The sequence below is a fragment of the Ambystoma mexicanum genome, chromosome 7p, assembly GCF_040938575.1.
Source record: "Ambystoma mexicanum isolate Mex_15411 chromosome 7p, UKY_AmexF1_1, whole genome shotgun sequence".
NCBI classification, from domain to species: domain Eukaryota; kingdom Metazoa; phylum Chordata; class Amphibia; order Caudata; family Ambystomatidae; genus Ambystoma; species Ambystoma mexicanum.
Genome location: NC_090939.1, coordinates 65646997 through 65670196, shown reverse-complemented (window position 1 = coordinate 65670196; position 23200 = coordinate 65646997). Strand labels below are relative to the sequence as shown.

At 46.0% G+C, this 23200-nt stretch overlaps 1 protein-coding gene across 1 annotated transcript in view; it reads left to right on the top strand.

The window, feature by feature from the left end:
- LOC138525693 (sodium/potassium-transporting ATPase subunit alpha-1-like) overlaps positions 1 to 23200 on the top strand; it is a 245607-nt gene that overhangs the window by 87393 nt on the left and 135014 nt on the right. The window contains exons 4-6 of the mRNA XM_069635782.1: positions 362 to 565; positions 12900 to 13013; positions 15781 to 15915. Of these exons, the coding sequence (XP_069491883.1) occupies positions 362 to 565; positions 12900 to 13013; positions 15781 to 15915 (453 nt within the window). The remainder of the gene's footprint in view (positions 1 to 361; positions 566 to 12899; positions 13014 to 15780; positions 15916 to 23200) is intronic.

The window sequence follows — 23200 nt, the reverse complement described above, 5'->3', positions numbered from 1 at the left end:
TCCCTTTCGATCCAATGCAATTGTTAAGGTTGTTGTGCCCGTACATGCCTCTTGTTGTTAATGGCTGATGAGAGGTTAGATTTCCATGCTCTATTAATATTTAATGCCATTGTACTTAAACCATGAGAAGCCTGCTGAGCAGAGCACACTCTGACTTCAACTCATTTCTTATTAATCTCTGGGTGGCCCAAGAAACATAATTAATCTCTTTTCTTAACCATTAGAATGGGGCCTTGCTGATTGGTGTATTTTGTACCTGCTCCTAACTGCCTTCTGTTTCGCGGCACTCCCTAATGCTTCATCAATGCCTCATTTGTTCCACTTTCTTGTTTATCTTGACCCTTTCATCCATTTTGATTAGGGTTTGACGACAACCCGGGCTGCAGAGATCCTGGCACGGGATGGACCAAACGCGCTGACGCCACCCCCCACCACTCCGGAGTGGGTGAAGTTCTGCCGGCAGTTGTTTGGGGGCTTCTCCATGCTCTTGTGGATTGGAGCAATCCTCTGCTTTTTGGCCTACGGTATCCAAGCAGCCACTGAAGACGAGCCTGTCAGCGATAATGTAAGTAAAGGCCGGAGTATAGAAGTTGGGGTGCCAGTCGGTGGCCTCGATTACAGTAAACGAGAGGCTCATGTAGGAAGACAATACTGCTTATAAAAAAACAATACAGAATCCATTTAATCAAGTATGTCCCATCTCTTCATCTTTTCTACTTGTCACCTACCATCACTGCAGAGAGCCACTATAGAAAAGGAACATTTCATATATTTTCTCAGTGCATTACAGAATGGGTACCTATGAGATCCACCTCACCATCAAAGATTTATGCATTATGGGCAGGTGCAGCTTGTTCCTTTTAACTGTGCCCATACCAGATCAGTTTCACAATAGTGGGACTTCTAGGACCATTTCAGAAATCTTCTAATTTGTTTGCCCTGTCTCCACACCAATTCCCCTCTCTGTGAATCTGTATTTGTGTTACAATTGTCAGCTCCTATGTTTTTCAAGGGATTTATTATTCTGCTTCTTCTTGCCATTTCAATAGTAGGGTATAAGGTGAACAAACAAAAATGAAATATCAATGCTTCCTGTGCATTTTGATATGAAAAGAAGGTGTTCTATAATTGAGCCAAGAAGAATGAAGGATGGGAATGGCTTGTGGTGGTTTGCCACTTGGAACTGGGAACAGCGGACCAGAGCCTCTTTCTAAGCAGCAAGGCCGTCCAATCTCATTGTTGGTAGGGACTGCCCAACACATCAGAACATCATCATTCCAGCTTCTGTATCAATATCTATAGCCATGGACTGGCTCACGCACAGGCCGGTCACCCGTTCAACCTCAGTGTCGACATGGACTTGCTAGCACACGTAATGGTCACCAGTTGGCCCTCAGTGACAGTGGCAACTAGCTAACATAAACGCCCATTCCGCGTCAGTGTCAATGACTATAGACTGATGCACAGTACCATCACCAGCTTAACCTCAGTATCAACAAGAATGGGTAACGCACAGGTCCATCATAACCTCAGTGTCCACATTAGGTAAATATGCCAGCAATACAATGCTGCCGGCAAAAATGCTGTTGGCAGTATTCATGTTCTTCTTTTTGCTTTTCATGTGGGCAGGGTGCATCAATGGGGGGGTATCGGGGTACACGTGGGGTATGATATGATAGGTTATTTATAACGCGCTTAATACCCATAGGTTTCTAAGCACAGACCCGGGGATCGAACCTGTGTTGCTGCGTGTCGTTTAGCTTGCAAAGCGAGCACGTTTCCCCTGAGCTATCCTTCCCAAGACAATCCTGTAGAAAAGCAAAAAAAAGTCAGTGCCGCTGGCAGTCTATTGTTTCCTGGGAACATTCTAAGTTGGCAATTTGACATAGATTCTTGTCCAGGCCTATCAGTATGGCAACCTTTGGGGGTCAATGCACAGGTGTGTTTCATTGATTGTGATGAAAGCTGCCTTCGCAGGAAAAGCTATCCCTTGACAATTAAATCCCATTGCCTCCAAACAAGTGAAATCACAATGGGCCTCATTACAAGTTTGGCGGTGAAGGAAAAAAGTGGCTGTAATTCCGTTACCGTCACATTTCCCGCACCGACAAAGGCAAAGTGGCACATTCACCTGCGGCTTGTTGCTGGAGGTAAATTCTCCACTTTACCTCCAAAAATCAGCAGATTTACTGCACTGTAGTTCTGCAGGCGGTAAATCTTCAGAAAATCCCCATGGAGTCCTATAGACTTCAGAAATGGGGAATTACCTCCACATGGCTAACTCAAACTCCGTTGTTGGAAGGATTTGAAACTGCTATTAATCCCGCCATAAAACAAACACAGGGAAGGCCGATGGCCGGACTCCTCCTGGCGGTGAGGAAAGGTGTTGGATTCCGGATTCTCAACTCAGATAATCCCTCACCATTTATCCAGACCTCTGCCATTGGCGTTCACCAGAAAGAAACAAACAAAGAAGTATGCCTGCACATTATCAACGTATACTGGAACCATAAACGCAACGAAGGGCGTAATTTTATCGATACTGTAACAACGTTGATCGATGAATTACTTACAAAGGAGCCACCGTTAGACCTAATTGTATGTGGAGATCTAAACTGTGTCTGTATTCCAGAGATTATACAAATTGAGGAAAAGAAGAGAGGAGACTGCAAACGAGAACAAGCGGCAGCTCAATGGTGTTTAGAACTAGAGCTTAGAGGCTTACACATGCTCAATGGGCAAACGGTTGGCGATATTCCAGCATGCCCTACGTGGAGAAGAAAAAATCAAAAATCGGTCATTGATTACATATTTGTGACCGAAAATATCCACAAGAGAGCAACGAAATTGGAAGTCACTAAAATGCAACACAGCGACCACGATATGGTAAAATTATCAATGTACCACCCCGGTGCGTGCAAGCAGATCTGCTGGCCATTTGTGGTGTGTACTGGGTCTAGTAGAATTCGTTTACATCTTTTGGATTCTGAAGTAGCGGCTATCTCCAATGCCTTTCAACATACTGTCAAATCCCTGGAATACCAAAACCTTCTGTCTAATTTTGAGGAAAATAAACGCAAGCAAAAACACGCCGAGTTTCGCCCAAAACACAAATTTGACATTTCCATTATGCAACGCAAAAGAGAAATGAGACAAGATCTAAGAAAACTTAAAGGTGCTCACATCGACAACCCAAAAGAGAGTATAAGAGCGATCAAGGCCAAATACCGAAATTGGATTAAATCACATGCAGCAATTATGCATCAAAATGACGCAGAAGAAATGCTGCGAAAAATGACCAGTAAAAACTCAGCAGCATATTGGAAATTGATAAACAACTTTATGGCTCCACAGCAAGCTCTTCAAGCCATAGCAGTAACCGAAGTTGAGTGGTCAACCTTTTTCAAAAAACTATTTGGCAGTGACAAACACGTATCATCTTGGGTACCTACGATGGCAAACAAGTGGGACATTACGTTTGAGAGAAATGACATTTTGAATATAATCAAAAATGTACACGACTCTAGAGCGCCCGGCCCTAATGGCCTAACAAACTACACACTGAAAAAAACTCCAGCGCTATGGACGGAATTCTGTGTTACTCTGTTTGACCGAGTCATCGCGAGCCGATCAACTCCAAAGTCTTGGAAATGTGCAGTAGTTGTCCCAATCTTTAAAAAGGGAGACCGTTTGAATCCAAAAAACTATCGGCCCATAGCTCTGCTTGACGTGTTGGGAAAGATTTATGCTACCCTGTTGCAACAGAAATTGTTAAAATGGGCTAACGATAACAACCATGTAGACCCCAGACAAGCAGGGTTTGTAAAGGGAGTAGGATGCGGCTTGAATCTACTGATGTTGAACCTCATAAAGATGGAAGCAATCAGAACTAACACAAAGATCTACTTGGCGCTGATAGATTTGTCCCACGCGTTTGACAGCATAGACAGAGAGCTGTTATGGGAGAAACTCACTAGATGGAACTGCCCCCTAAGTCTAGTGGAATCAATTCGAGAATTACACACGGATACCACTATACAGATCCGCTTGGACACTAAAGGCACGTTATCTGCTCCCATCAGTACACAAAAGGGTGTGAAACAAGGCTGCCCCTTGGCAGCAAGTATTTTTAACCTCTTTATATCTGATATAAATGAGGCATTCACTGGTGTAACAACATTTCCTCCGAAACTACACGGCTCGCCGATCAACTACTTGGTCTATGCTGACGATCTTATTCTAGTCGATCTGACTCCTATAGGTCTGCAAAGGAAATTAAATTGTCTCGATAGTTATACCACAGATAACGGCCTTAGAATCAACAAACAAAAATGCGAAATCTTAATCTTGGAAAAACTGCAAGGCCGCAGCACTCGACGGATAAAGAACAGATGGTGTCTTGGTAATGAACAGCTTCAGATTGTAAAAAACTCGACATATTTGGGTATGAAGATCAGTGCCAGTAGAAATGATGCACCTTGGGCAGAACTGGCTAAGAACAAATGCCGACAGATGGCTTGTCAAGCAATCCGAATAAATACAAAATTTGGAAAGTTCTCTCTAAAACCAGTAATAGAATTTTACCAACAAAAAGTGGTACCTGCTTTAATCTATGGAGGTGAAAACGCATTTGGCTGTTCTAGTGATCTGTGGAACTCACTGGAAAATATATTCTGGACGCGAGTTCTACAACTTCCTAAAGGCACCTCGACGGTTTGTCTCCGATACGAATTGGGCCTCATTTCAATAAATGCAAGAGTCAGCTGGAACCTATTGAATCTCTTTAGGAAAACAATGTTAAAAAACCCAGTGAGCCAATTTCAAATATTACATAGGCCTGATACTGCTAAAGAACATACGATTTTATTTCAATGGAACCTCCTTTGTGTAACACTCCTAAAGGAGTTTGACATTCCTGTTACAACGCTATCTGAGACGCCGGAGCTGGCAAAAACTAAAATCTGGAGAGCTGATTGGATTAAAACATGCGACCTAAGAGCCAACTCAACTCTAATGCAAGAGGTCCCAGGAGAAGCCAAAGCATATCATCAGAGGCTCACTTATCTAACTCTGTTTCCAGATCACCATGCAAGATCCTTATATATGCAGTTTAGGCTAAACATGCTAAAAACAAAGGAGCATATGAACAGATGGGCGAATGGCGCGATCACCGATCTAAGGTGTAGCTTTTGTAACAAAGATAACGAGACCTTAAAACATCTAACGCTGTTCTGCCAATTCTTCCAACACCAAAGGCAAATCCACTTTGGAGGGCTAATTAATGAGCATCGATATATGACGGCTGATGATTGGTGGGCAGTGTTATTTGAGGGATCCAATAGAGCAGTTTTATTTGCACTAACAAATTTTCTTCGGGAAGTAAAAGCACGTCTAGACGATCAATATATAAATCTGGTGCAAGTAAAGTCCTGAACTCTTTGGTAGTTGCCATGATACTATTCCTCTATATGATATAATGGAAGTGTCAAATGAGCTGTTACGATGAAATGATAGAGGGAGGGAGAGAGAGAGGGAGGGAAGCAAATCAAATTAATTTTATATGTGATGTCCTTTTTGTCTTCTGTTTTTTTTAAAGGTTGAACAAACCAATAAAAATATATAAAAAAAAAAAAAAAAAAAAAGAATTACCTCCACTTATAGTCCTGTGGTAGCTCCACAGGACCAAGTGGTGGTAACACTAATGGAGTTTGGCAGTATTTTGGTAGATTTACCACCGGAATACCACCTAACGTGCAAGGAAGCCCATCGTTTTTTTACCTGGATCACAGGTACTGGATATGCTATGATATGATAGGTCATTTATAATGCACCTGTACACACATGTTTCTAGGCGGGAGAAGCTAAGGGAGGGGATACAGGGAGGACGACAAACAAAATTACTGGTCCTTGTGTCATTCAGATCGTGCAAGTGCGACAACGCAAAGTGCAGGGGGAGTGCAAGGGAGAGGGAAAGGGATGTGCAATCTGCAGGGGGACTGGAAGGGGGGGCGATAAGAAAATACTATGGTAAGTGTAAAGGTAAAAAAAATCAAAACAACAAATGTTACAGAGTGAACACGAGGCAACTCCCAGTGATCCATGAACAACAACCTCACAACAGTCACAGAACAGCACATCATCAGTTTCTATCTGGTTCCTGTGTGACAGGATGATGCCCAAAACAAGACATGGGTTCTCAAGATCCAGCAGATGGCACATGTGACATCTCAGAGTCTCAGAAGCATAGGGAATGCCACAGAACCTTAGTGGAGTAAAATGTGACCCCTGGCAACCTGTAAGTGGCTTCCCTGATAGCAGTGCAGGTTCTGAGTATGGTATTGGTTGCATCTCAGCTTATTATACATTTATACAGACGGAGAGACATAGCAGGAACCCCTTTTGCCCCCTCTCGCCTTATCCCTCAGTGTTCCATCCTTCTATCTGTATCCTTGTTATTGTATGCAATTACATCACTCCATTCCTTCCCAGCCAGCTTCACGCACAGGGAGCAAATTTAAGATTGGATTAGCAGGAGTTAAAAGCAGCGCCTGGGTATCCAGCATTAACCAGTGACCAGAAGCTACCACTGGGTAGCAAGGAGCTAGTACATAGCGTTCCACAAATCTAACTTCCACATAGATGCAAACGGAACATGTTGTCCTGTACTTATGACCCCTTATGCTTTCAATGTTGTATAGAAGTGCCTTAATGTTTGTTTATAGACTGTCCCAAATGCACAGAGTAAAATTCACAAAGGTGTGTTGATTTGGCATTGGTTGGGCTGGGGAGCCAAAAGCAGCTCCTGATAGCTGGTGGTGTCAGGCTAAGCAGGCTCTTCTAGGCTTCAAGCGGAAGCTAAAAAGCTCCAAGCTCCCCTCAATTATGAACTCAGCAGCCATACATACAAATATAATGTATATTCAACAAACTCGCATCACTGAATCAGAGAGGCGGTCGAGTCAAAGGTTGTTGCAAGTTTAACTTGGGAATAAGACACTTTGCTTTGAAAGTCCCCCTGGATGTATGGAAGTCATGGATGGCCAGTTGGTGTTTGTAATAAAGTCACCCTATCTACAAAGGGCACCAAGTTCCTATGGGCGATATCCTTTCTTTCCTCTTACATCTGCCCCCCACCCCTTCCATAACTCCCCCTTCCATTCACAGCTCGTGGGCCGATGCTATCAGCAAGGTATGGGCAGTTTTACATTGTCTAGCCATTCAGAAAACTAGTCATGGGGGGGATTAGGGCTTTCTGATACAATAAGAGAATTGTTTTTACATACATAAACAGATAAAGACAGCGGGCAAGGACCACTGGTCTCACCCGGTGGCAATCTTTACCTGCTTGTTGAAGAACTAACCTCTAACTCCAGCTATTATGATACGTAGAGTGTGTGTTAAGGATTTTACCCACCCCTTATGGGAAGCACGTCCAGGTAATACTTCTGAGCCTCCCCCACAGGCCTTACCTCGTGAATGACACCTATTTCCCGGGTGGCTCATGCTTACATCGATATTGAAGCTAAAACCCTGAGCTACTTACACATATCACTATTGTCTGTACCATCTTCAAATTCGGTAACCAACCTCTGAACTATCTATTCTCATCCTTCTATGGGCACTATGTTCTGGGTGCATAGAATCACCCACATGGCATGCACACTGGCACACATGGCTGCCCTGCATACCTCAGAAATAAAAACAGGCTTCTTTTTAAGTAGCACCACCTGTCTTTGCTCTGATAAAATGTTCATGAACTCCCACAGGCAGAACAACACATTAAGACTCAGTTGCTGGAGGCACTGTGAGCTTTTGTATTATATCCACCCATTAAACACCTCAAACACCTAAACCACAGCATATCGGATCCAGCTTGCATAGCGTTTGCCGTGCACTAGAAGAATGGGGACTAGCAAAGATAACAGGCAGTCTTAGTTTCTGGTTCATTTGGAAATTTGAAATGATCTTGAAGTGGAAACTTGGATCGGTATCAATCATTTAAATCTTTCTTCTGTGAAAAAAGCTTGTATGTCTTTGTAGCGGTAAAATTCCAGAATCTCACTGGAGAATCCACTAACATGGCCAGGGGGATGTGCAAATCCAACTACGGCCATATGAATTGTCCACCAGGAGTTCCCCCCGTAAGAGTCAGCAGGGGCTAGATAATATATCTAGCAGATGTCCACTTTAATTCCTTTGCGATCCTGTTGTGGAGCAACCGACTAGACTTATATTGACTTATCAATGTATTTTCTGCTTTCACTTATGTAAGGTACAACACTGTGATACCCCCCGGGTCTGGGCGTTTCACGAATGCAAAAAATAAAATAAATTCTCAAAGCATCATAAAAACTCTTCTGAGACATTTGTCATAACTGTAATTATTTATCAGACATACATATTTAATAGTTACATCTTATAGACCAGGGGGTCATCAACCTGCAGCTCTTCAGATGTTTTGGCCTAAAACTCCCATTATCCCTCACCATTGACTGTGCTGGCTAGGTCTGATGGTAGTTGCAGTCCCAAAACATCTCAAGAGCCAAAGGTTGTAGATCCCTGTTCTAGGCAGAGAGAAACAGAGGTTTCCATCTGTGCAGACGTCTCACGCTCAGTCCTTTCAGATTGAGGAGAGCTGTGTGTACTGTCATTCCCCGGTGAACGGTGCTGTGATCTCGTACTTTGAGGGGGTGCCAATGGTTTCATCATTACCTTAACAAGTGCTTTCTCTTGCATGGTACTTTTTGCTAGTGTCCACTCAATGGAGGAAGAGCAATCACCAGCAAATGCTGACATCATAACTGTATCCAAAGTGTACTTTCACTGTTGCTTATCCAACAATGAGGACCTCATCATACCTCTTCAATAAATGCTTTTTATTTCCAGCACTTCCTACCCATGAAGGTTGGGGAATATGCATTTGAGAACGTCCCCCTACGTGCCATCTGTTAGTAAATATTTCTCTTTTTGCAACTTTCCCTCCATATTCTATGGACCCCCAAACATTTTGCTTTTGCTTTTAAACCTGTCCTGACTGTACAGGGGAGTGAAGCCTTCAGCTCCACTCCCAAGGCCTTTTTCTCATTTTGATATGGGGAAACTGGTCAGTCTTCAGACTATCGGTACCGGGAAACTATCTTTCCCTTTTGTCTTTTTACCTTTCTGGTAACTTTTTAACAGCAACAAATACATTATTACCATTATTTCTAGTGTGCACATTCGCGTTTACCGCGAATGGCTACTAAACGTGGCTATACCTTAAAATGGCTGTGCCACAGATGTTTTCACTTGTTCTTTGGCCACTCCCCTGCCCTTGCGCGAACTCAATGCCACCTGGCCTAGTAAGATCGTTGTTTATCTTCCCTCTGTTCCCCCTCCCTTTGCCTTTTCACACCTCGAAACACTTGCGAATAGGCTCGTTATAAATGCCATGTCCTATCATATCATATTGTTGTTTGGCCTTCTTCCTCCCTACCCAGATCAGGAAATCCCATATAAGGTAATGCACTTGCCTGGGAAAGCTAATGTTTTCACGGCCTAGTGATGCCTTTGTGTGTGTGTATGGCCCAGGAAGGGGGTGGGACTGTCTGATCCCATTTCACATCCGTGGTGCCTGAGAGTCTAGGTGTGTGGCATGAGTGAAACACAAAGCAGTCCCTGATTGACCCACTGCTGGCTGTTTGCATGGTGCAGATCCTTACCATTGCTGGGCTTGGACTTTCTTGCAGCCAGGATTTGGGATAGGAAGAGGACTCCTGCAGCCATTTCCTCAGCTAAGCATTAGAGCCAAGTATCCTGTGTAGACGAGCAGCCAAATGAAGATCCGTGCACGATTCCGTGGACAACTCTGAAGAGGCCCAGCATCCCTTCCTGTGTATGGTCTGGTGAATACCTGGTCTGCGAAGGCCCGAGCAGTGCTTCAACCTTTGGACTGGTGGCACCAACCAGTCTCGACGCATTCTCAAGGATCCAGCTATCTTGAGCCTTCGGCAGTGTACCTGGACCACCCGGTGGATTGACCAGCTCGCCAGTTGGCTACCTCGGTAAAATTGTCACCATTCTGCATTGGTCGGTGGAGGTTTGTTGGTCCCCAGCTGGTGGAATGAGTTGCCTTCCTGATGAATTTCAGCCTCCCAGTTTCAAGGGAGGGGGAAAGGTCTTCTTGAACCGCGACTGGAAGAACTCCTGCTGTTGCCTGTGTGCAGTAGCCTGTGCTGGAACTCCCCTTCCCCCATTTGGTGAAGTGTCTTCAAGAGGTCTGAATTGGTGCCTTCTGCATTTTGTCTTTGCAAAATGTTGCAATCTGCTCCTGGAACCAACCAGAAAAATCCTGATACCCGGAGCTCCTGGATACCTCTCAAAGGAACCAACTGTGAGACAACCTACCTCCAGTGACCCCCAGTCGGAAATCGGTGTCGGGGTTAAGTCATTGCAATGCATTCATCTCCACCTGTTCACCTTAGAATAAGCCTTAGAATAAACCTTGTTTATTCCATTCAATCGCTTTTTGACCGTCAAATCTAAAAGCCTGTATCTGAAAGATAGGAATATAATTGTACCTACCTATAACTTTGTTATATATCTTCTGGAACATTCTCATCATCACAAGAAGTCTTCCTACATCAAACCCTTTTCCCAAGAAGAGGCTTTGTGACTTTTGGGCACAAGGCCCCATACACAATAGGGATTGGACTTATAAAGTTAGGGTATCATTCTAGTGAATTGGCTTCCTTCTACTGTATCACTACTTATCTTCATTTTGTTGCCTAAGTTACCTAATGTGTTCGTAAGAACCTAAAGGTGACCTTATATATGTTTTATAATTGACTGTTGTGCAATATTATCACCTGCTTGTTTCATTTCCTTGTGTCTGTTTTTGGCCTGTAATAAATGTAATATTTCTGTACATACCTGTCTAAATTGAATGAATGTGTGCTTCACTGTGTGGACTCATCTTGGACCCCTAATCCCACTCACAGTCTCCTGAGAATAGCCTTGACCACTCTCCACACTTACCTGTTCACTATAACTAGGGTGGCCTCCTAAAATCTGCCCCCCAGGCCAGATTCTAGAAATCCATTGCAACACCATCCATTGAATGAGGGCGAGGCATGTGACAGCAGATGGATTTACAAGCTCTATCATGGCCCACATCTGAGGATCTCAAAAGACAACCCCTCAAGGTCAGTTTGAAAGACTCCGAAGCTGCTCACCAACTTGCGAGGGCTCGGAGAGCTTCTATCCTCTTCCTTAAGCAGGTCTTGTTTTCATCTCACATGCACATTGCTCACATGCACATCCAAAGGTGCATGGCAGGTCATTCACCTAATGTTGGCATGTCTGTTCAGTGAGGATTGCTTATGCTACAAGTAATCAGAAGGACAACTTACAAGTGCGGCGTCATATCCTTTGCATCTAGCCTGTACGTTATAGCTGTCATGAGAACCATTCTTACTCATGGCACATGCTCTTGTTCATTTTAAAGTCTCCACCTGCCGGCTCTGGCAGGTACAGATTTGACCGCTAATTGTATGATGTGAGTGCAATGATTGGCCATGACAAACCATGAAGACTACCCGCTGATTTGCCCAGGCATGGGCTGGTCTACAAAGCAGGCTCAGGGCTTCCATTTTGAGGCAGTTCAGCCGCATGATAATTGCTTAACATGTTCTAATTCAGGGGGGTCATTCAAATTACACCAGCTGATGTGATTAGAATAATCACTACAAATTCAAAAGGGTGAACAGCATCATCTTTAATTCAGTTCATTGATTTTTAGTGAAACATTCATTTCTCCTGGTTGAGTTTGTGTATATTAGATTCACACAGTTGGAGCAACTTTACTCATGTGTACTGTCAATTAAGACAAATGGAGTAAAACATATATTGGAGAAAGGAATTTTTCACAGAAAATCAATGAACTGAATTAAACATTATGCTGTTCACCTTTTTTGAATTTGTAGTGATTGTTCTAATCACATACGCTGCCGCAATTTGAATGACCCCCTTGCAAAAAGTATCCATTGAGAATACTGGGCAGTCACAATATTGGTACATTCTTTGACGATAGTAGATCATAAATCAAATAACAAACAGATTCACCATTCAGGTTGACTTTTGCCTGCATTTCATGTTTACAAATGTTCTCATTTGAAATTAAGTTCAAGGTTGTTTTGGAATCCTGGTCAAAGGCTTGGATTCTTACACACAGATTAGTTATTCATTGGTTTCTCAAAATAGAGTCTGTAGTTCTCTGAATAACCTCTGAGTCTGTTTTTGGGACCCACATAGCAACACTGAGGGGGGTGGGGTGGTTCTTAGGAGTGCCCGCTTAGTCTGGGCACTCTTCAGTAACATGCTGCACAATGTCATCTTTCTCTTTCCCTTTACACCTTCCACCAATTTGATCCCACAGATCCATCTTCCATTATCCCTTATCAATAACAAAATTCATTGTAAAAAATGCGCATGTGTCGTGCGCCAACAGATGCCTGTGGTTTGTGAGCCAGCATGAAAGCTTGTTGGATAATGTGTCTGCTGCAAGGATCTGTGCCCCACCCCTTCAAGATCCTGTTGGCATAGTAGGCCGGTCATGATCTTAAGTTTTCACAATGTTTGGCATTGGCTTGGCTAATTGCAGTAATTTGAGAGTTGGGTGGTGGAGAATTTTCCACACATCCAGGTAATGTTTTTATTTTTTAAGAGCAATATCCTCTGGTTTGGGGCAGGTGTTCATCTTGGTAAACAGGTAATGGCTTTGGTCAGAGAAGCTGGTGGAAGCTTCTGTCCCATTGATGAAACTTGATAAATCTGGAGACCCTTTTCATTCTTTATCTTGTCTGGATGACCGTCTCATTGTGTGAAATATTGTGCAATTTACCCCGCTCTGTTTCCTACAGCTGTACCTTGGTGTGGTGCTGTCGGCGGTCGTCATCATCACCGGCTGCTTCTCCTACTACCAAGAGGCCAAGAGTTCCAAGATCATGGAATCCTTCAAGAACATGGTGCCCCAGGTAAGCGTGAGGGAGGGCTCTGGAGACAAGCAGATCCTAGCGATTGAGAAGAAAAGGGAAGGAGGCAGATCTGCCACTGTTAGATGTACCAAGATGTTGAAGGAAATAACATTGTGGCTGGAAGGAGGCTGTACACCTTACATAGGGATTTGTAAGCTAGAAATGCCTCGAAGTGCAGCAGTAGGACTTCATGGGTGCAGGGGGAACTCTTAAAGACATCAAGGGAGTGGGGTGGAGGGAAATAGCTACTTCATATGTGATGTTCTTTGCTATGTTAGAAGCTATCACTGGGACTGTGTCTTCTAAGAAAGCTCACTGGGCTATGATTGGAGGATCTTGCTTTTGGGAGTGCCCAGTAATTGAGCGCAATCCTTTCCAGTCTACTATTAACATATGAGCGGGCTTGGAATGTCATACAGAGTTTCTTTCATGGAGGCAAATAGGGTACATCCATCTAGAGAGGGTATTGGTGTTAACCCTAGCACAGTTCTTAGAAAATCTCCCCTCCTTCCACCCCCCCACTCTCCTCCCTCCTGCCCATAGCACTGGATGAGGTCTCCAAAGTGGTCCGCTCTATGATGGGCCCCCTTCATTTAGGACAACATCCTCTCTTGCCATGGCTCTTGGTGACTTCTGCAACTTCTCCTTCACCACTGGCTCTTTCCCTCTATCCCTCAAGCACTCCCTTGTGCACTCTCTCTTAAAGAAGCTGTCTGCTGACCCCTCCTGCCCGGCTTACTACTGCCCTATCTCCACTTCCCCCTTCCTTGGTAAACTCTAGGAGAAGCTGGTCCTCCCCCAACCGACCCTCCACACTGAACTTGTTGGTTGCCTCCATGACCATCAATCTGGATTCCGGGCACCCAGAGGCCCAGAAACTGCTCTCCTGAACACTGTGTAGTCATGCTAGAAAACCTTGTCTCTAACTCTCCTGCTGTTCTCATTCTCCTTGATCTCTCCTCTGCCTTTGCCACAGCCAACCATTCTATCTCCATAAAAGGACTCTGTGACACCCTCGGCATCACTGACCGGGCAATGGATTGCCTGACCTTTTTCCTCACTAATCGCCCTTCCCAGCTACAACTGGGCACCTTCTCCTCGACCACCACCCTCTCTACCTGTGGCATCCCACAGGGCTCTATCCTATCGCCTTGGCTCTTCAATATCTATCTCGTCCCTCTTGCTCACCTGATTTCCTCTGTCTCTCTTCATTTCCATTGCTATGCTGATGACACACAGCTTTCCTTCAAACCTCCCTCTACTACCTCCTCTTTTCTCCTCTCTCATCCCTGATTGTCTGTCATCTATTCAGACATGGTGTGCAGCTAATGATCTCTGTCTTAATGCCAGTAAGACAGAGATTCTTCTCATTGGGACTCCTGCGCCTTTTCCTCCTACCCTCTGGCCACCCTCTTTGGGCCCTCTACCCCCGCCATCTTGTGAGGCCAAAAACCTTGGTGCCATCTTCGACTAAATTCTCTCCTTCACCCCTCACATCATGGACCTTACCAAGAAGTACCACTTCCAGCTCCACCTCTTCAGAGGCACTCTCCCTTTCCTCACCTTCCCCCAGAAGCTCAGTGTCTCCAGAGATCTGGTCCTCTCTAGGCTGGACTACTGCAAACGCCTTCTGCTCATTCTCCTTTCCTCCCTACGCCCCCTCCAGCTAATCCAGAATAGGGCTGCAAGACTTATCCGTGGCCTCAAGCCCAGGGACTGCATCTCTCCAAGCCTAACATCTCTCCACTGGCTCCTAGTGGCTGCAAGGACCAAATTCAAGACCCTCTTTCTCATTCCCAATGCTGTCTGCTAGAGTCCTCCGCCCTCTAACTTCAACACTTTGATTGTAAAACACATATACAAGCAGAGAATGGGGGGGCAGGTCTCTCGCCTAGGCTAGTGCCTCCCTTTGGAACAGCCTACCTGTCCCTCTCAACATGAGCCGGACCTCCTCAAGTTCCGAAAACTGCCCAAAACTATGCTTTTCTCTACCTCTTGTCCTTTCCTCACCCCTCACTGCAGCAGAGCCCGGTGGCCTGGTACTCATGAACCTCACAGGATAGCAGGCCCTCCTGCCCAGGCAATACCAGCACTGCTCCCTCTCCCCCCCACTGCCCCTGCAGGCCCCTGCTTGGTGGCTCTGCATCCTTCCTTGGGAGTCCCCTGTAGTAGCACTTAGCCTGAGGCCTCCGCCTTGGCTCCCCTTGGCACTTCCCTCCCGGCCCCCACAGGCACTTGTCCATTCCTTGCACCCCCCACTCCCACACCCATCCCTATCTCCTGCACTTCTATTCAGTGCACTTGCAAGTCTGAATACCACAAGGCCTAGTTGACCACAACTGTATATTTACTGCTTTGCCAATGTTACTCTTTCCCCTGTTCCCTTCCCATGTAGCCTTGTGGCTCTTTGAAACACAATTCTGTTGTATAGGCGCCTAAAAAATGGTCACTAAAATAAATAAAATCCAATTGTTTGAGAATAGTCTTTTGAATCCATTGTTCACCATGTTCGATGGGAGTTTGTTTCATTTCGCATGAAAAGGCAGCTGCACCAACGGAAGCTCTGTAATGAGGCACATGGGAGATTCTATGTGTCGACTTGAGATACAGGTGGGATTTGATAGGCTCCTAGGCCGTTATACGTAACTTGAAAGTCTTAGCCAAGTTCTCAAGGGGTCAGTAAACATGGGGAGTGTGCAAGGCAATGCTTATTAATCCTGGTTTTCTGTCCTTTCTCTTCCCTTGCACCTCTTCTCCCTCTTACCAGCAAGCCCTCGTGATCCGGAATGGAGAGAAGCAGAGCATCAATGCAGAGGGGGTTGTGGTCGGTGACTTGGTAGAAGTGAAAGGAGGTGACCGGATCCCGGCCGATCTCCGCATCGTATCCGCTCACGGCTGCAAGGTAAGGCGGGAAACGCCAACTGATGACTGTCTCCCTCAACAAGCCTTCCACTACACACAAGCACCTGGGTTTATCTGTCACATATCCCCAGTTCGGGCAAATACAAGTCCTAAATCGTATTTTGATTTCCACGCGTGACTTTAAGGATTATTCTGCTAATGTCCCTTGGTACATTGTAAGTTCAAAGTTTTGCCCTGATAGCCAGTGGTAATGATTCATTCAAACCCTTCCATCCATCCATCCATCCCTTTTTGGTTTTTGATGAGAGTGATGACAGGCATAAAGCTCTGCGCCTTGAGCTGCCCATATTTCAGGCTCACCTAAGGTTCGGAACTGGATCGTTGTAGAGACAGAGGTGTGCTGAGCGAAGAAAGAGTTCATCAAATTTCTAGTCATTCCTCAAATCCTCTTTGTCACAGCTCACCCTACGTCCCTCTTGACCCATACACACATTCTCTCACGCCCATGCCCAGAAATCAAAGACCTGTTCAAAATCCTCCAATACTGTGAGAGCAAAAGTCCTAACCTGTGGTACAGCAGGCATTGACCCTGCGATGTTCCACCTTTGCCACATTTTAGGCTGCAGGACTCTGATACTCAGAGCTGAACTGAGTGATGACTCATCATGTGAAACTCCAGCGGGAGTGCTAGGGGCTTCATGTGATGGGGTGTTGGACTCTGATTGCCAGAGCTGGACCAATGCCTGGCTCATGATGTGCAAACCCACCAGGTGTGCTGGGCTTCCATAGTATGGTAGGCCTGACTCTGAACCCATAGCTGGACTGAGTCATGATTTATGATGTACAACCCCAGAGGGGCGCTAGGCTTCCTTGGGATGCTATGCCTGACTCTGATCCCAGAGCTGGACTGAGTCATGACTCCAGATGTGCAACCCCACAGGGGCCTTAGGCGTCCATGGGATGGGGTGCCAGACTCTAACCCCAGAGCTGGACTGAGTCATGAATTATGATGTACAACCCCACATGGGCACTGGGCTACCATGGGATCTGTTGCCGGACTCTGATCCTCAGAGCTGGACTGAGTCATGACTAATGATGTGCAATCCCACTGGGGTGCTAGGCTTCCATGGGATGGGTTCCAGACTCTGACCCCAGAGCTGGACTGAGTCATGACTCATGATGTGCAACCTCACAGGGGCGCTAGGCTTCCTTGGGATTGCATGTCTGACTCTGATCCTAGAGCTAGACTGAGTCATGATTTATGATGTACAATCCCACGGGGGCGCTGGGCTACCATGGGATCCGTTGCCTAACTCTCATCCTCAGAGCGGGACTGAGTCATGACTAATGATGTGCAACCCGACAGGGGCCTAGGTTTCCATAGGATGGTATGCCTGACTCTGATCCCAGAGCTGGATTGAGTCATGATTTATGATGGTCAACCCCACAGGGGCGCTAGGCTTCCTTGGGATGGCATGCCGGACTCTGATCCCAGCACTGGGCTGAGTCATGACTCTCGATGTGCAACCCCACAGGGGCACTAGGCCTCCATGGGATGGGGGTGCCAGACTCTGATCCCAAGAGCTGGACTGAGTGATGACTAATGATGCGCAACCCCACAGGGGCGCTAGGCTTCCATGGGATGGGTTCCAGACTTTGACCCCAGAGCTGGACTGAGTAATGACTCATGTGCAACCTCACAGGTGTGTTAGGCTTCCTTAGGATGGCATGTCTGGCTCTGATCCTAGAGCTAGACTGATTCATGATTTATGATGTACAACCCCATGGGGGCACTGGGCTACCATGGGATCCGTTGCCGAACCCTGATCCTCAGAGCTGGACTGAGTCATGACTAATTGACTAATGATGTACAACCCCACAGAGGCCTAGGTTTCCATAGGATTGGTGCTACACTCTGATCCCAGAGAGAGCTGGACTGAGTCATGATTTATGATGTACAACCCCACGGGGGTGCTGGGCTACCATGGAATGCGTTGCCGGACTCTGATCCTCAGAGCTGGACTGAGTCATGACTTATGATGTGCAGCCCCACTGGGGTGCTAGGCTTCCATGGAATGCGTTGCCGGACTGTAATCCCAAGAGCTGGACTGAGTCATGACTAATGATGTACAACCCCAGAGGGGTGCTAGGCTTCCATGGAATGCGTTGCCGGACTCTGATCCCAAGAGCTGGACTGAGTCGTGACTAATGATGTGCAACCCCACAGGGGCACTATACTTCCATAGTATGGGGCCCTGTTCTAGTGACCTCTTCTGGCCATCTGTGGGATGTGTGCTCCTGATTTGTGGCAATTGTTTTAGGGTGCATCTGTAACAGATCCCCACCAGCCACCACCCTAATAATCCAGGAGCTGCACAGTGTTACCTGCATGTGACTCTGCATGACCATGGCTCCGCCGCGCATTGCAGTACCCAGCAATGGAGAGTGCTCATCTCTGCTTTTCAGTGGAATCCACTTCTCTGTGTGCAAGAGTGACCACACAAGAGAAAGCCCATAAAGCATATCTTTAAAGAAATATATACATTTTGTTGTTTTCCTGAAAGCAACAATTATGGAGTTCATCAATTGTGAACAGCAGCCAGTTGAGCAAAGTTCTCACAATGATCCCCAGTATGGTTGGCAGCATCGTGTGTGTGACTGGTTGCGCTCCTTTGACCCTCACCTAAGCACAATGCTCTGTAAGTACTGGTGTGCTTCCACGAGTATTTCCAGTCTGAACAGCATTAAAGGGAGGATCTTGCAAGAGGAATTTAAGATTTAAAAAGCTCTGAGGTGTGAGGGGTCGAAGCTCTGACCAACTTTGTCACCCTTCACCAGATAGATTTCACGGTGAAAGTATCCGACTATTGTGCATCTACAGTTCCCCTTCTCTTATGGCAGCGTTCCTCTACGTTTAACCACTATAACAATTGGTGGTGTTATTATCCTATTTCCTGTTACTGAATTTATTGAACTCAGAATGGCTGAGCCAGCCCTACTGCGTTACAAAGTTTCAAAATGCAATTTGGTTTCATGCCGGAGGCAGTGCTTAGCTCATTAGCTATCTACCTGGACAAATCAACACTGTATTCCTCTATCTGGTGCTGCCACACTCACACTCCTAAAAGTAAAGCCTTCAGTGTGCGACCACAGTTACCATAGATGAGCCATGGAAGCACAATCTGGCTCAGTCAATATTTCATGCACCATACCCATCGCAGGGCCCTCTACTGGCCCGGCTGTACTACGCAGAAATGCTGGCTGCCTTCATTTACACCAGAGAGTGGAAGAAAGGTCTCCCACAAAATATTTTACTCACCACTTTTTTACTGCCTCATATAGTTCCCTTTCCCCACCTGATGAGTTCCATGCTTCAAATATGAGTTTCCGACACCGCTCTTAACTGTCATCCAGTACTCTCCATCTGTTGCAGATCATCACATCAGCTTCCTTCCACTGCTTCTTCCAGGCCACTGAAAAAGGCTTGGAGAAGGTGCTCTGATCCTCATTGTGTGACCCAGGAGGTTGTCTTAATGACTGCATAGAAGTTAATGTTCTTTATCTGCTCAGCAAACAATATTGATGCACCTGGGCTATTTATAGGGATCAGCAGGGCTTTAGTTGGGCACTTACTGTAGCATCCCAGCTGAGAATTCATTGACATTGTTGGAGAGAATGAGTGTGGCACAGGAGGGGAGATAATAGGCTAGAGTTGCAGCCTCCATCGAGAGCGGTGTTCAGGAGAAAGAACCCCATCCTGGGGGAAGGGAGAAAACCACAGAAAATATCCCAGGCTAGAGTAACATCCTGCATCGAAAGCAGTGCTGGACAAGGAAGACCCCACGCTGGAAACACCTTCTGCATCGAGAAAGATCCTCAAGGAAGTAGGAGTTGACCCCATCACAGAACCTATGCTGGAGACACATCCTGCATCGAGAGAGGTAGTTGGGCGAGGGGAATGGTGATCCCATGCTGGTGTAAGATTCTGCTTCAAGAATGGTCCAGGAGTGGGAAGATGCCCAGCAGAAATCTCATGCTGGAGTAATATCTGAACCAAGAGAGGTCCAATAGGAAGAGGACTCCAGCAGAGATCCCATGCTGGAGTAACATCCTGCATAAAGAGGGGCCCAGGAGGTGAGACCTCAGCATATATTCCAGGCTGGAGTAGCAATCTTATCCCGGAGGTGGGCATACCCATCAGAGGTCCGAGGCTGGAGTAACAGCCTGCATCAAGAGTTTTCCAGCAGGGGGAAGAACCCAACAGAGCTCCCAGGCATGTGTAGCATCATATATCAAGAGAGGGTCTGGAGGTAGAAGACCCCAGCAGAGAGCTCAAGCTAGTATAACATCCTTCATCAAGAGAGCCCCTGGAAGGCAGATCCCTGGATGGTCTACCATCCTGCATAGAGAGAGGTCCACACAGGGAACGTCCCAGCAGAGATCCCAGCCTGGAGTTATATACTGCACCACAGAGGGAGGTACAGGATAGGATGGAACCCCACAGAGATCCCAGACTGGAGTCATATCCTGAATCAAGACCTGCGGTAAAGAAGGAAGACTGTAGCCTACTTCCATGTGTATATTAACATCTTACATCAAGAGAGGTCCTGGTTGAAGACCCTAGCAGAAAACTGATTTTCGAGAAACATGCTGCATCAAGAAAGGTCCAGGATGGGGAAGATCCCAGCAGACATCCCATGCTGCATCAGTGATAAAGGATAATGGAGCAAGACCACAGTCGAGATCCATGTATATAGTAACTTGTATCCATGAATATAGTAACTTCTTACATCAAGAGAGGTCCTGAAAGAAGACCCCATGAGAGATCCCAGACTGGAGTAACCTACTGAATCAAGAGAGTTCCAGGAGGAGGAAGACCCAGCAGAGATCCCAGGCTGAAGTGTCATTCTGAATCAAGAGCGGAGCTCGAGTAGGAAGACTCAGCAGAGATCCCAGGCTGGAGTGACATGCTGCATCGAGAGAGGTTCAGGATGGGGAAGACCCAGCAGAGATCCCAGGCTGGGATAACATCTTACGTCGAGAGCCAGTCTGGAAGGAAAAGATCCTAGAAGAAATCCCAGGTTGGCGCAACACCCTGCAGTGAGGGAGTTCCTGACAGGGAAGACTCTGACAGAGATCCCAAGTTAGGATAACATCCTACATCCCCTGGCACGCGTGATCTGAAATAACCCTTGATGATGTGCTGCCACCAGCCTAGATGTATTATATATGCATATCCTACAGGCTCATGTGAATGACTCAAGAGTGGCTGCTTCTTTTTAGGAGAGTGGCTTTCATCAGATACTAGATTATACACAATACATCCCCCAAAAGCACAGGTGGGACTGTTAGAATTGTGGACTTCTCAAACAACTGTTTTAGCTCCCTGTGTATCTTCAGTTTTCCACACCAAGCTAAGGCCACCTCATACCCCCTAGTCAGGAATCCCAAACTATCCCCAAACATTTTGCTGGCCAATGTGTCCTAGAAATATCCAAAGAAAAATCGGACAGAACCAAGGCAGTTTTGTTGATCAACAAACTCCCACTAATGATCATGATTGTAGCCGTCTTTCAGTACTCTATTGGAGGGTGCCCAGTATACTTTCCTGGTTTCAGAATTCATGTGCATGAACTGGTGAAACAACCAGAAAAACAGCCAGGGATAATTGTGCATGTAGTGTTTGTATGGAGATAGTTCAGAGAACCAAAGATCACATTATGGTTGTTACCTGTGATGGGAGGCTGCTGTCAAGCACACTGACTTCCTTGTCCTGCTGGGTCATGTCTTGCATCTCTGACTGTTCTGGCATTAAGGATATGACACTCTCTAACATGGTCCTTGACTTCCACACAGGATCTGTATCCAGGAGGTTTGTAAGGCTGCCATGTGGGTTTCTCTGCATGCATTCTGGAATCAATACTCACTGAATGCCAGTTCCAGCAAGTTCTCTTTAACCGGTTTCCTGAAATCCTGCATGTTTCCATGCTGTCATTCACTTGCACCTTTCATATGCTTGTTAATATGCTTGGAAATCATGGGAAAGGGAAGGCACTAGACAGAAAAGGGGGTAGGAGCTACTCAGCGTAATAGCTGCAGTATGCATAGTCAATAGGGTACTCCACATGGCCAACACTCCCCCTCTACCCTCAGCGCACCATGTGGTTGCCTCGGTAAATGGATGAATACATTGTACGAGCTGTGGACCGGGCACTGAAAGAATATTAAGGGGTGTCCTGCCCATTAGTGAATAGTTGTGCCAGGGCTGCCAAAAGACACTACCAATGATTGAGTTGTATACTTTCTGGGCAAGCTTAGAAGATATAAACCCATGAGTGGGTCCCATTGGCTTCTTTGCTGCAAGGATTATCTGCCCGCCCCCTCCCAAGTTAATCTATAAACCTGGTAATGCGAATGGGCCAATAGGCTTGGAATACCGGAGGCACTACTGAAAGTAATGGTTGGTGCTGAGTTTAGGGGAACATAGGAGATGTTAAGATCATGGACGGTGTGTACACTGCCTCACTGCAAGTCTAACAATTGCTACTAGATTATTGGGGTTTAGTGGGGTCCAGGGAGCACCCTGAATAGAACCAATCTTTACAGGCTGAACGTAACTGTGCATAGAACAGAGGCAACACATTCCTAAGGGGGATTTAGGATGGCTGGAGAAGTTAGTCCTCAGCTCTTTTTGGACAATGTTTCTAAAGGGCGTGAGCTCTGAGAGTGTTATACCGGGCACGGTATGTATTACGCCTGTGTTAGTATGTTATGCTATGTTGCGCTTTGTTCTGTTATGCATTGCTTTGTTATGCTATGTTATCAGCACTTATTTAGCGCATGTTTGCTATAAGAATGTCCTTATGGCGCGCTAGAAACCACAAAGGTTGAGAGACTGGGAGAGTACTTATACTTCAAAGTGCTAGATATGTCCAGGGGACAGGCAATCTTTAATACACATCCACAAGACATGATAATCTTGAACATGGTCATGATGGTCTGATATGCCAGAGTGAGCTATTTCCAACATTGGGTGTCTGGACCAGAATGGGTACTCCCCCTCTGTAGAGCTTGTTAACACACTGCATCAGTGCAAAGTAAGGCTTCATTGTACAGAGGGTGCATGCTGGTCTGCAATGTTAACTGTGTCAAGTGTAAACATGGACCTTACTTCTGATAGCCCGATGGGTCACACCGCTGTATTGTAAAAGGCGCTTGAAACTGGCTCCAATGGAAGCCTGCAGGGGCCAGTGACATATGGTCTCTCCCAGAGACACTAAGCAGAAGTCACTCTGCACTATTCTGCACACCAAGGTCCAAATGGC